General features: G+C 46.1%; 1 protein-coding gene across 1 annotated transcript in view; it reads right to left on the bottom strand.

Annotated features, from left to right (window-relative positions):
- Positions 1–4,166, bottom strand: part of syt9a (synaptotagmin IXa) — a 67,242-nt gene extending 63,076 nt beyond the window's left edge. Inside the window, exon 1 of the mRNA XM_056279386.1 lies at positions 4,019–4,166. Coding sequence (XP_056135361.1) covers positions 4,019–4,166 — 148 coding nt within the window. The remainder of the gene's footprint in view (positions 1–4,018) is intronic.
- Positions 4,167–12,447: the final 8,281 nt, after the last annotated feature.

Genomic DNA, 12,447 nt, shown 5'->3' with positions numbered 1-12,447 from the left:
CCAGACTATATGAGCCTGTCCATGATGTTCAAGGTCAACCAGGTCTCAGTAAAACAGGATATGCAGTAATCCCTCATGTCCCATTGGTTGCTAATACAGCAGTGGAGTTCATCTACCTTGTTGCCAACAGATTGTACATTGGCTAGCAATATGCTAGAGATGGAAGGTCAAGTCATGCGGTGCTGTAGTCTAACCAGGACCCCACCTTGTCTTTTGCATTTCCACCTGTATTGGTGTCGGTTGCTGGTGCTCCAAGATATCACAGATTTGTAAACAACATCTTTTGGTATCTGCAGAGGTACGCACAAGTCTGGAACATTTAGCCTTAAGTCCAGTAAGGTCTGACGGTCATAAATGATCGTTGTAGATGTAGTATGTTCGAGAAAGCTAACAATTTATCCAAAAACTAGTACAAGGGAGAGAGAAGCTCATAGCGTGTTGCTATCAGTTGACGCTATCCCATCCAATCTTGTTAAGGACTGTCTCCCTGCTATCCCCTCACTCATCACAGAAATCGTCAACTCCTCCTTCAGCTCTGGTTCAGTCCCCCATACACTTAAACTATATGCTGGACTTATCCCTGATATCATGATCAATTTACAGCCTATCTCAAGTCTCCCCTTTCTTTCAAAAATACTGGAATGTGTTGTTGTCTCCCAACTCAAAGCTCACCTCATCTCTAATGACCTGTTTGAACCATATCAATCTGGTTCCCACTCATAACACAACACAGAAACAGCCCTCCTTAAAGTCACTAATGACCTCCTCCTCTTTGCAGACTCTGGCTACCTCAGCATTCTTATCCTCTTCAACCTCACTGCAGCTTTTTACACCATTAACCATACCATTATTCTCTCCTGCCTTGAATCCTCCTTCAACATAATCAGTACTGGCCTCTCCTGGCTAAAGTCATATCTCACAAACAGACAACAGTTCGTCAGCATCAACAACTGCACCTCCTTCACCACTCCTCTGTCCCAAGGCGTCCCCCAGGGTTCAGTGCTTGGTCCTCTCCTGTTCATCCTTTACACGCTCCCCCTTGGTAACATCATATGTCATTATGGTCTCCACTTCCACTGTTACACCGATGATGTCCAGCTCTACATCTCCACTAAATCCTTTACAACTTAGTCCAGTCTGACCAACTGCCTCACTGAAATCAAGTCATGTATGCAAGCCAACTTCCTCAAGCTAAATTGTGATAAATCTGATATGATCAACATCGGTCCCAAATTCCTTACCAAAACCTCACACAACTTCTACCTTACCATCAATAACTCTACTCTGCCCCCCTCCCCACACATTCGCAACCTTGGAATCATTTTCGGCAGCAACCTGTCCTTTGAACACTACGTCAATCAAATCACCAGAACTTCCTTTTTCCACCTAAAAAAAACAAAACAAAAAAAACACCACTCTCCTTCACTGCTGCTGACACCTTGATCTATGCCTTCAGCACATCCAGAATTGACTACTGTACAGCATTCTCTACAGCTCATCATCCAGAGTCTTAAACAAACTCCAGTACATCCAGAACTCTGCTGCCTGCTTGCTCACCCACTCCCACTCCTGTGATCACACCACCCATATCCTCCAGAACCTCCACTGGCTCCCTGATCCCACATGGATCCAATTCAAAGTCCTTCTCCTCACTCACAAATCCCTCCATAACCAGGCCCCCTCCTACCTCACTGGCCTACTCCACTAACATACTCCTTCCCGCAGCCTTCACTTCTCTGACATCAACCTCTTTTTTCCACTATACAAGACCATACACCAGACCTGGGGCAACAATGCCTTCTCCATTGCTGCCCCCTCCCTCTGGAACTCTTTCCCCAAACACATACGAAACTGCACTGATCTGTTCATGTTCAAACCACTAATCAAAACTACACACTTCAGAATTGCTTTTAATGTGTGATTAATGTTGTGTGTTTTATGGTTTTGGTGTGTTGCTTTTATGTTGGTTTTATCATATGTAAAGTGTCTGAATACTTTGAAAAGTGCTGTACAAATAAAAGTGATTATTATTATTATATTATTATTATTATTATAGGCATCAATGAAGTATCACATTACTATAATGTTATCTTTAAAAACACCAAAAGACCCTGCCCTCGGTGTCACATCTATTAATCTTTGGTATTGCACTGGATGATCTTCATACTAGTCTTTACCCATGCCCTGCTCTTCCTCTTGCATCTGATTCCCCTTTGATTTTATCTAAGTGTCTGTCACAATGATGGGTGACACACCTCACAAGCCACCCCGATTGTGGTTTAATTAACCCACTACCTTTGACAAATAGTCCACGTTTCTTTCTGTCAGAATAAAGAAAGGATTAGACCGCGATAAAGGAAAGGGGAAGGAGCCAAGAGATTAGGGCTCAAAGGAAATCAAGTGGAGGAAGGCCAGGGGAAGGGAAAGGTTTTTTGATAGTGGTGGATAATATATCAGAATTTAACTTGAAACAAGGACACACTGTAGCTCTTAACAATAAGGCATTCTTAATAAAGGATTTTTAACTGGGGACAACTTAAATAATGGTTCGGCTCATTGATGTGTTACAAATCAGTTATAATACATTGTTAAACATAATGACAAGACCTTTTGGGTTGCCAGGTTGAGAGCCCGTATTTTATCAAAACAAAAGATTCTCCATAGACACACTCACAAAAGCCATGTGACCGGCGAGGACCGCCAAGTCACGTTCCCGGCAAGTGCCGGACGTCTTGAAGATGACGTGACGTACACAGAAGTCAATTCCGCACAGTAGTGGCGGCAGCTACAGTTGCAGTGGTTAGGTTTAGGGTGAAGGTTAGGGGTTTGGCTATCTTCGTCTAATCACGTGCTTTCCGAGAAAATGTCTACGGAGGCTGTCCCCACATGGACTCCAAACCTGTCAACCCAAAAACCTATTTCTTTTCTTTTTTTGGGGGGGGGGGATACTTTATTGATCCCCGTGGGGAAATTCCGCTCTGCATGTAACCCATCCTAGCTGTGTAGCTAGGAGCAGTGGGAGCCGCCATGCAGCCAACTCCAGTTCTTCTTTCCATTGCCTTGGTCAGGGGCACAGAGAGGGGTATAAACCCTAACATGCATGTCTTTCTGATGGTGGGGGAAACCGGAGCACCCGGGGAAACCCCACCACAGACACGGGGAGAACATGCAAACTCCACACGGAGGACGACCTGGGAGGACCTCCAAGGTTGGCCAACCCCGGGGCTCGAACCCAGGACCGTCTTGCTGTGAGGCGACAGCGCTAACCACTGCACCACCGTGCCGCCCATTATTATTATTATTGATGCGTTATAGCATGTTATTTGCTGATTTATAACGCATTAATATATGGCCTTATTATAAAATCTTACCAAACAAACAGACAATCATACAAGCTCTAATCCAAAATCCCATACTTCTCATTTGGTTTGTACCAATATCGTATTACCGTCACTAAACACTTAATAATATAAGACGAATTGATGGGTTGCAACATGAAACTCTAAACATGTCGTGAACGTTCAATACTAGCCTGTGACGGATCTGGCTGCAAATGTTTTCTATGAGGAATCTCTGCATTTTTTATCTCCATAAAACTATAAAAAGATAAGATAGCCAACATGAAGTCTGTCCATCCTCACTTTCATTCATGCACGAAGCAATTACTGATATGGTAAGAAAAAAAAAACAAGGTGGAAATATAACAGAGGTTAATACAACATTGGCCTAAATTGCTTTAAATTGGGGTTTCTTCCACAACGGATCTGGCAACCGCGGGGAAGCGCTCGTGCCGAGCTAAGACTAACGGCATTATCCCCAAAATCAAATAACACGTTAACAAAACAGTGCGTGGCAACGTGGTGCGGCGAACCCAATTCCACAGCGCGTCGCGAAAATCCGATTTTCAAACGCAACAAGTAGGAGCGACCGCAGCTCCCGGCTGGTTTCGCGCTCCCTGCATGGCACGCACGTGTCGCGGCGGATCGCCGGGACCGAACCCGAGAGGCGGCAGCCTCACCTGAGTCGGCGTAGCGTGGCCTGGCGAGGTCCCGGAAATAGTAAATGAAATCCAAGCAGTTGTCGTTCTGCACTTCCCCCCTGGAACAAAGGTCTGTCAGGAGTTCCAGCGCCCTTTGACAAATCTCGTCATCTACGTCGCCAGGCATTTCCCAACAGCATCCTCGTGTAATTGAACGGGGTGGTGGTGGTGGTGGTGGTGGTGGGGGGGGCTCCGGGAGGGGGGCTCCGGCACTCCAGAGAGTTTCCCTTGTTACCGCTTTCACTTCACGCGGAGCGGCCGACCAAGTCCGCGCCTCGCACGAGCCGGAGACGGCGGAGACCCCTGCGCGGCGCGTGTCGAGGGAGAGACCGGAGTGGTCCGTATTAATAATCCCCGAGAGCGGAGCGCAGATCTCACGCGCGTTCGTAGCAAAGACTCTCCGCTGAATACGGCGTCCTCAAACGAGAGTCTCCCATTTTAGCAACAACCAGAAGAAAACTTTAACAAAAAAGCCACCGGTTGAGTCCCGGTAGCGGCACCGCTTGCGTCCCCGCACGCGCTGCCCGAGGTGGTGCTGCGGTCGGTCGGTAGGTCTCGGTCCTCCCCCCCTCCCCCCCTTACGGCACCGGCCCGCCGTCGTTCATTCAACCCTCTGCAGAACAGGCGGTCCAAACAAACAAGGGGACAACGAGGAAAGACGAGACGTGTTAAACAAACAGGGGAAACAAAAACAAACCACACTCGAATGTGTGTCTGTCTGACGTCAGGGGAAGGAGAGGTGGGGGGGGTCCGCCGGCGGCACCTGCAGCAAGACGCCGAGGAGAGCTCGCGCTGCCGCCGACTCGGTGCGTCGTTCCGCGTCTACCACACGCGCTCGCTCACGCGCGACCACCAATTGGAGCGCGCCGGATATCGTAGACCCCGTGCAGGTCCCACTTCAACTGGGGACACGTCAGACTGTCTGAAGCGTCTCACATGCGTATTTCCCCCCTCCCCCCCCTCTCTCTTGTATTGTCTGTCTTACGTAATCTTTCATCCGTGGGGAAAAGCATCACTTTGGACGCTGTTGTGTTGAGTTAGTTATACAGTGATGTTCTTCCTCTGCGCTCAGGCTCGCTGCTGGGCTAACTGCCAAGCTCTCGTCTGCAACTACGTCCATGACTCTTATAGTCTCTCTCTCTCTCTCTCTCTCTCTCTCTCTCTCTCTCTCTCTCTCTCTCTCTCTCTCTCTCTCTCTCTCTCGAGACAGACAGACAGACAGACAGACAGACACAGACAGAGAGAGCGAAAGAGAGAGAGATTTTTTACATAAAAGTAACTTTTATTAAAAAAAAAAACAATGCAAGAAGGTTCTGGGTTCGAACTCCGGGGTAGTCCAACCTTGGGGGTCGCCCCGGGTCGTCCTCTGTGTGGAGTTTGCACGTTCTCCCCGTGTCTGTGTGGGTTTCCTCCGGGGGCTCCGGTTTCCTCCCGCAGTCCAAAGACATGTAGGTCAGGTGAATTGGCCGTAGGTGTGAATGTGTGTGTGCGTGTGTGTGTGTGTGTGTGTGTGTGTGTGTGTGTGTGTGTGTGTGTGTGTGTGTGTGTGTGTGTGTGTGTGTGTGTGTGTGTGTGTGTGTGTGTGTGTGGGCCCTGTGATGGCCTGGTGGCCTGTCCAGGGTGTCTCCCCGCCTGCCACCCAATGCCTGCTGGGATAGGCTCCAGCCTCCCCGCGACCCTGAGAGCAGGATAAGCGGTTCGGATAATGGATGGATGGATGGACAACCATGTTCAAAACACAAGTGAAAAAATGAATACTTGAAAATAAATAAATGACATCAATTCTCCAGAAAAAGCAATTTGGTTGTCTTTTACCGAGCACAGCACATCCCCATGAGCCCAGGTAACACTGATATCTTTCATTTCTCTGTAATAATTAAAATCAATCATCATTCTGGCTTCCACCATTCCAGTAAACAGAAAGTTTACATCAACGTCTACTGAGTCGTCGGTCTTCCTCTTTCTGCTTACATATATAGCAATTTTGTTTGTCCCAACATAAAATTCATTGGTTGACATTTTCTTTTATAGTTTGTTAATATTCTAACCCCATAATGAACATCTGCTGGGAGAAAACCTCCCCTACCTTACTGAATAAACTCTCCAACAACATGAACAGTGGTGCCAGGCGCAGAGAGAGACAGAGAGACAGAGACAGAGAGACAGACAGACAAACAGAGACAGACAGACATATAGAGAGAGACAGACAGACAGACAGACACAGAGAGAAAGAGAGACAGACAGAAAGAGACAGACACAAACAGAGAGACAGAGACAGACAGACAAACAGAGAGACAGAGACAGACAGACAAACAGAGAGACAGACAGACATATAGAGAGAGACAGAGAGACAGTCAAACAGACAGACAGACAGAGAGAGAGAGAGAGATTTGTTTTCTTTTTCATTTTAATTGTAATAATGATCTCTCCAGCTTTGTCAATATATTTATATTAAATGTCACGTCTATCTTTTTGGGCATGGCTCTATGTGTTTTCTCAAGAGAAAACAAATATCAGTACCGGTGATAAAGGCATTACTGAGACAAACTCATTAGTGCATTATAGATTTACTTAACTGATCAGTAAGCAGCCTTTATGAAGGCACAAAGCCAATGTCACCTTCGCTCAATTCACTTCAGTGATTGACAGGACAAGTATTGCATTTAGAGTGTGTGTGTGTGTGTGGGGGGGTGTACAATGTGTGTGGAGGGGTGTGTAAATCTAAAACTTGAGTGTGCATACACATTCCAGTTGTACATTGTAGTATTCACCATAGCAGCATCGTTTTGTGTGGCAGAGATGCCCCTTCCATTTGATGCAACAGGGAAAGAAAAGCTATATTTGGCTATGTCAGAACAGTGTCCCATGGCTAGCAATACCAGCACCCTTGAGCTTACCTCGTTTAAATCAATGCACAATTTCTTCCAGAAAAAAAAAGTTTTAAAAATTTGACAAACACAAAGTAATTTTACTTTATGACTGAAGCATTTTCCTTATTAGAAATAAAAATGTTTTGGTTTTTTTTTTTTTGCACATAGGTATTGAAATATGTTAGATATTGGGCAGCACGGTGGCCCAGTCATTAGCGCTGTCGTCTCACAGCAAGAAGGTCCTGGGTTCGAACCCCTTGATTGTCCAACCTTGGGGGTCATCCCGGGTCGTCCTCTGTGTGGAATTTGCATGTTCTCCCCGTTTCTGTGGTGGGTTTTCTCCGGGTGCTCTGGTTTCCCCCACCATCAAAAGAAACATGCATGTTAGGGTTAATATCCCTGTCTGTGCCCCTGAGCAAGGCAATGGGAAAAGAACTGGAGTTGGTCCCCGGGTGCTGCATGAAGGCGGCAGGCCGCTGCTCCTAGCTACACAGATCACAGCTAGGATGGGTTAATTTGCAGTAAGTGAATTTGTCAAAGGGGATCAATAAAGGTTGATTAATTAATGAATTAATTAAAGTTGAAATAATTTCAAATCAGATAACTCTGCTTTAGTGCGGAAATGAGTTTATCTAAGGTCATTTTCAGGTGCTTATATGCAAGTCATTCATTATATACAGAGAACAGGGGGGGGGGCTCATGTATAAATATTGCACATGCATTAAAATCTGCAGAAGTTGTGTACTTGCCTACTTTCTAGTGTAGAATCTGTGCAAAGTTTTGCATATGAGGTCCCAGATCTCCCTCTGTGTTGTATCCCTGACTCCACCGTAGGCCAACCGAGCATGGAAAATAAATAGTAGAGATTCTTGTCTCAGGAGGTCAGGCACAAGATTATTACTAAGCATGGAATAATTTCTAGGCTACAAGTACATCTCCAGTGATCTTGTCCCTGTTTCCACAGTACACAATGTTATCAGAATGTGTAAGGCCAATGAAACTGTAGCTAACGTAGCACATAGCTGCAAACAGGACTTTATTGACATTTTCAATGGAGGGCCATTCAAATGTTTGAGTAAGAGCCTTAACAATTTTTCCAAACAGATTAACGTTACATCATAAACTCCCGTCATCTATTGCCAACTCAAAGAGTACAATATGTTGGGAAACACGGAATCTGTTGCAGAGATGTAAAACATCCTGAGTTAACCAAAAAAACACTGGGACAAGCCAAAGTTCCTCTGGTAAAGTGTTCCCTGGACAGATAAGAATGGTCATTTAGAGATTTACTGCTGTAGCATGTCATCTCTATAATTTACAAATAATGAAGACGAGCTTTCGGCAAGGTAGCTCATGAAAGAGGTCTACTGATGTCTCGGGGCTACTTTATTGCCTCGGGCACCTGGTGCCTTGATTTTGTGTTTGAAATCAGAAGAAGAAAACCACATTATTTTGTCACTGTACGTTACAATGAAATTTGTCTTCTAAATTTAACCCATCCTATTGAATAGGAGCAGTGGGAAGCTGCAGCACCTGGGGACCAACTCCAGTTCTTCTTTCTATTGCCTTGCTCAGGGACACAGACAGGAGTATTAACCCTAACATGCATGTCTTTTTGATGATGGGAAGAAACCGGAGCACCTGGAGGAAACCCACACAGACACAGGGAGAACATGCAAACTCCACACAGAAAGGACCTGGGATGGCCTGGGGTTCGAACCCATGACCTTCTTCCTGTGAGGCAACAATGCTAACCACTGGGCCACCAAAGGTTATTTGAAGTGCAATGTCAAACCCAGTGTGAGAGAGCTGGGTCTTTGTCTCACTATACTTGCTTGCAATTTCACATCAAAGTGAAACTCGATTTCACAAGAAACTGGGTGGCACGGTGGCCCAGTGGTTAGCACTGTCGCCTCACAGCAAGAAGGTCCTGTGTTCGAGCCCCGGGGTTGTCCAACCTTGGGGGTAATCCCAGGTCGTCCTCTGTGTGGAATTTGCATGTCCCCCCCCCCCTGTCTGCAGTGGGTTTTCTCCGGGTGCTCCGGTTTCCTCTACTATCAAAAAGACATGCATGTTAGGGTTAATACTCCTGTCTGCACCCCTGACCAAGGCATGGCAAGACAAACTGGAGTTGGTCCCTGGGCCCTGCAGCTGCCCACTGCTGCTAGCTGCACAGCTAGGATGGGGTAAATGCAGAGAAAGAATTTCGGATTAATAAAGTAGTAAGATATATATATCCTTTTTCATTTGGCAATCGTCTTATAGACCCAACTCTACATCCATGTTAGAGGATCCCAAATGCGACCCCAGTTGAAAAACCTAGAAAACATAAGTCAGACAAATTGCAATACAAGACAGAGACGAGAGACCGGATATAGATGTGACCTCATTCGGTACGTTGTCTTGGCCAAGGCCCACAGCATTTTAAGAAATGCATTTTATATTTATGTGACCCGGTTGTTATTTTGATTTTGTAACCCGGTTATTTTTTTGGTTTCATAAAGTTTATTATTTTGGTACAGTTGTATTATATTGAAATATGATTGAAATATGATTGAAATGTTCAATGTTATTCCTAATATGTTATTTTATTTACCTGTTGCACGTAAGGCCAATCAGGAGTAAGGGGGAAGGGTCACGGTGAAGGGAGGGGCAAGCGGTGGTGGAGATGAGAGGGAAGGGGCGTTAGGGAGAGAAGGGGTGAGACAGGAGTTTCAGGGCTTGTGAAGAGGAGAGAGTTGGAAAACGTAGCAAACGTCAGTCTTATGGTTTACAAGTTTAATCGCACATTACTGAAGGTGTAAACTATTAGTGTGATACTGGTGGATGTAAAGTGAACGTCGGTTAGATGTTACTGCGCCATTCTCCAGTTCACCGTGACTGTCGTTAGCCAGCTAGTTAGCTAAGCTAGCTGATGTAGTAGCGTTGTTAGCTAGTTAAGTGAACATACGAAGACTCGCACGGGATCACACGCCAGATAGCGGTCTGAGTCACCAGGGTTTGCTCGAACTTCCTCTGGCTACGTGGGATTCTCACATGGGAGCAGGTCACCGGAAGCAAACCTTTCGTCTCGATTTAACCTGCGCCTGGACCATTATAGGAAAATTCTGGAACTGCCATTTTCCTGATCCGAGTGAGTACTGTAACCGAGCACTTTTTTACGCCCGGTGCGGGATTCGATCCGCTGTGTACTGCACCACAAGGCGACGTCGCTAATCCCTCTACCGGCTCATGATCTTTACCCAGCAGTTGAAGCCGGATCAGAACTTCCAGTTTGCTGGTACAAGAGTACTGTAATGGCTGCTTTAGTCGGCGTAATGGGACAAGCTTACAAAACGTATATGGCTTCTATGTGAAGACATATTTTTTGATTGACAGCTTTCCAGTGACATTTAACTTTTTTTGTCTTTGAATGGGGCGGCGCGGTGGCGCAGTGATTAGCGCGGTCGTGTCCCAGCAAAAAGGTCCTGGGTTCGAGCCCCGGGGTGTCTCCCTGCCTGCCACCCACCCAATGACCGCTGGGATAGACCCCAGCATTCCCACGACCCTGAGGGCAGGTTAAGCGCTTCGGATAATGGATGGTTGGATAAATACTTCGAGTTGCAACTTTGTCTTGTTTGATTATTCATCTAAAGGTTATTCATTTCATGGGAATTGGTATAATTAGGGAACCCAAACTAAGATTAATGTAAATTGGATTATAGTGAGAGAAACTAGGGCCCTGCCCTCTCCAGTCGTGGGGTAAAAGGGGGCTACATTTAGAAAGCCTACCAACTTTTCTTTTGTGACCACATCCCATTTTCCCTTCAGAGTTGTAGGATGATGCTCACTATTCAGTGTTCTTTGGGCCAATGTGAGCATGCCGAAACTCAGCAGCGTACTAGTGTGCTTCACACATTGTAAAAGGCGATCTGAGTCCATCTTGGGTTAAAATTTTACCATTTTATGATGATTCTTTTAACAAAGAAGAAACACACTTGAAAAGCCTGGGTAACAAACATGTTTACAGATATGCAAAACTAAATGTGTGCTTGGAAATTTAATTGTATTTATTTAATTGCATCCAAAATTAAATTTGCAAGCCCAAATTCGGAGAGGGGGGGGGATAGTTTTTAAAAGGATTAAACAGAGATCAGTAATCTTGAAGATGGTGGCGCGAATTCACGTTTGCAGCGGCCTCACCCAGTACCGGTGTGGGAAGATGGGGGCGCGAATTCATGTTTGTGTCAGCCTCACCCAGGACCGTCCATGCAGTGTCTTTGTCCACATCTGGGTCTAAATTTTTTCTTTGTTTGATGGCTGGAAGAGTTGGTGCTGGATCGGCTGGGAGAGCTTGGTCTGCTGCATCCCGTGGGCCCAGGGACCACGGCCCTGCCCGGAACTGGACCCGAGGAGGTAACACTGAGGGCGGTCTGACAGGACGCAGAAGCAGGGCAGGCTAAGCTAACTGCTAGCCCATGCAGACTGGCAGTTCCGATAACACCAAGAGCGGTCTGGCGGCGGCCTCGCCTGGCATTGACTGGTGTTTTTGGTGTCGTAGTGTGGAGACGGGGAGGTGTGTCGAGGGTGTCTGGTTGGGAGATCTGGCATTGGATCAGCTGAGGGAGCTTGGTCTGCTGCGTCCGGTGGGCCCAAGGATCATGGCCCTGCCTGGAGCTGGGCCCAAAGAGGAAACACTGAGGGTGGTCCGACAGGATGTGGAAGTGGGGCAGGCTAAGCTAACTGCTAGACCATGCAGACCAGCAGTTCTGACAATCATCCTGGCTGGCGTTCCTTCCCTTGGACAGTGATTTTTTGTTTAGTTTGTATATATGTGTGTGTGTGTGTGTGTGTGTGTGTGTGTTAGTTTGGAGATGATGTGTTGTGTTCTTGTAATTTTTGGGTATGTGTTTTTGTCTTTGTGTTGCACTGCTGTGGGCTGGGGGAAACAATATTTCGTTTCATTTCATGTACTTGTGTACATGAAATGAAACAACAAAGTGTTGCTGATTGCTGGTGATGGTGAGCTCTTGTTTCACCATAGAACAGACCCGCAGTCATTTACCATCAAAGACTTAACATGGCTTCCAATGAGCTGCACCCGGTGTGCAATTATACTCTTGTCCTGCTGCATACAGTTATAAATGATACGGTTGTTATTTGACTCCTGGTAGAGATGAATAAAAAACTAGCAGCAATCCAACTGCAATTTCCAATCTACAAAGAGAACTTTGTAAGGTGTGCTCAGCAGGCTATACAATCTGCAAATGTCTGCTGAACAATCTAGGAGATAAGTGACATGAGTAGACTGATGTGCAGGTAGCGGTTGGTGATGAGTGTGTGTGTGTGTGTGTGTGTGTGCACGCACACGTGCTGAAATAGTTCTCCATGTAACAGTAAGTCAGCTTTCTGGTTACCATGGCAACTACAAAAGACAGACGGGCCTCTTCACCCATTCTTCCCTCCTACTATAATTCTGTCAGTCTTTTTGCCTTACTTCTACTTTGTGTTTGTGTCATTGCAATCTGTCTGTCTATCCATCCATCTATCTATCTATCT

The sequence above is a fragment of the Lampris incognitus genome, chromosome 4 (assembly GCF_029633865.1).
Source record: "Lampris incognitus isolate fLamInc1 chromosome 4, fLamInc1.hap2, whole genome shotgun sequence".
NCBI lineage: Eukaryota > Metazoa > Chordata > Actinopteri > Lampriformes > Lampridae > Lampris > Lampris incognitus.
This window is presented reverse-complemented; position numbering and strand designations above follow the sequence as displayed.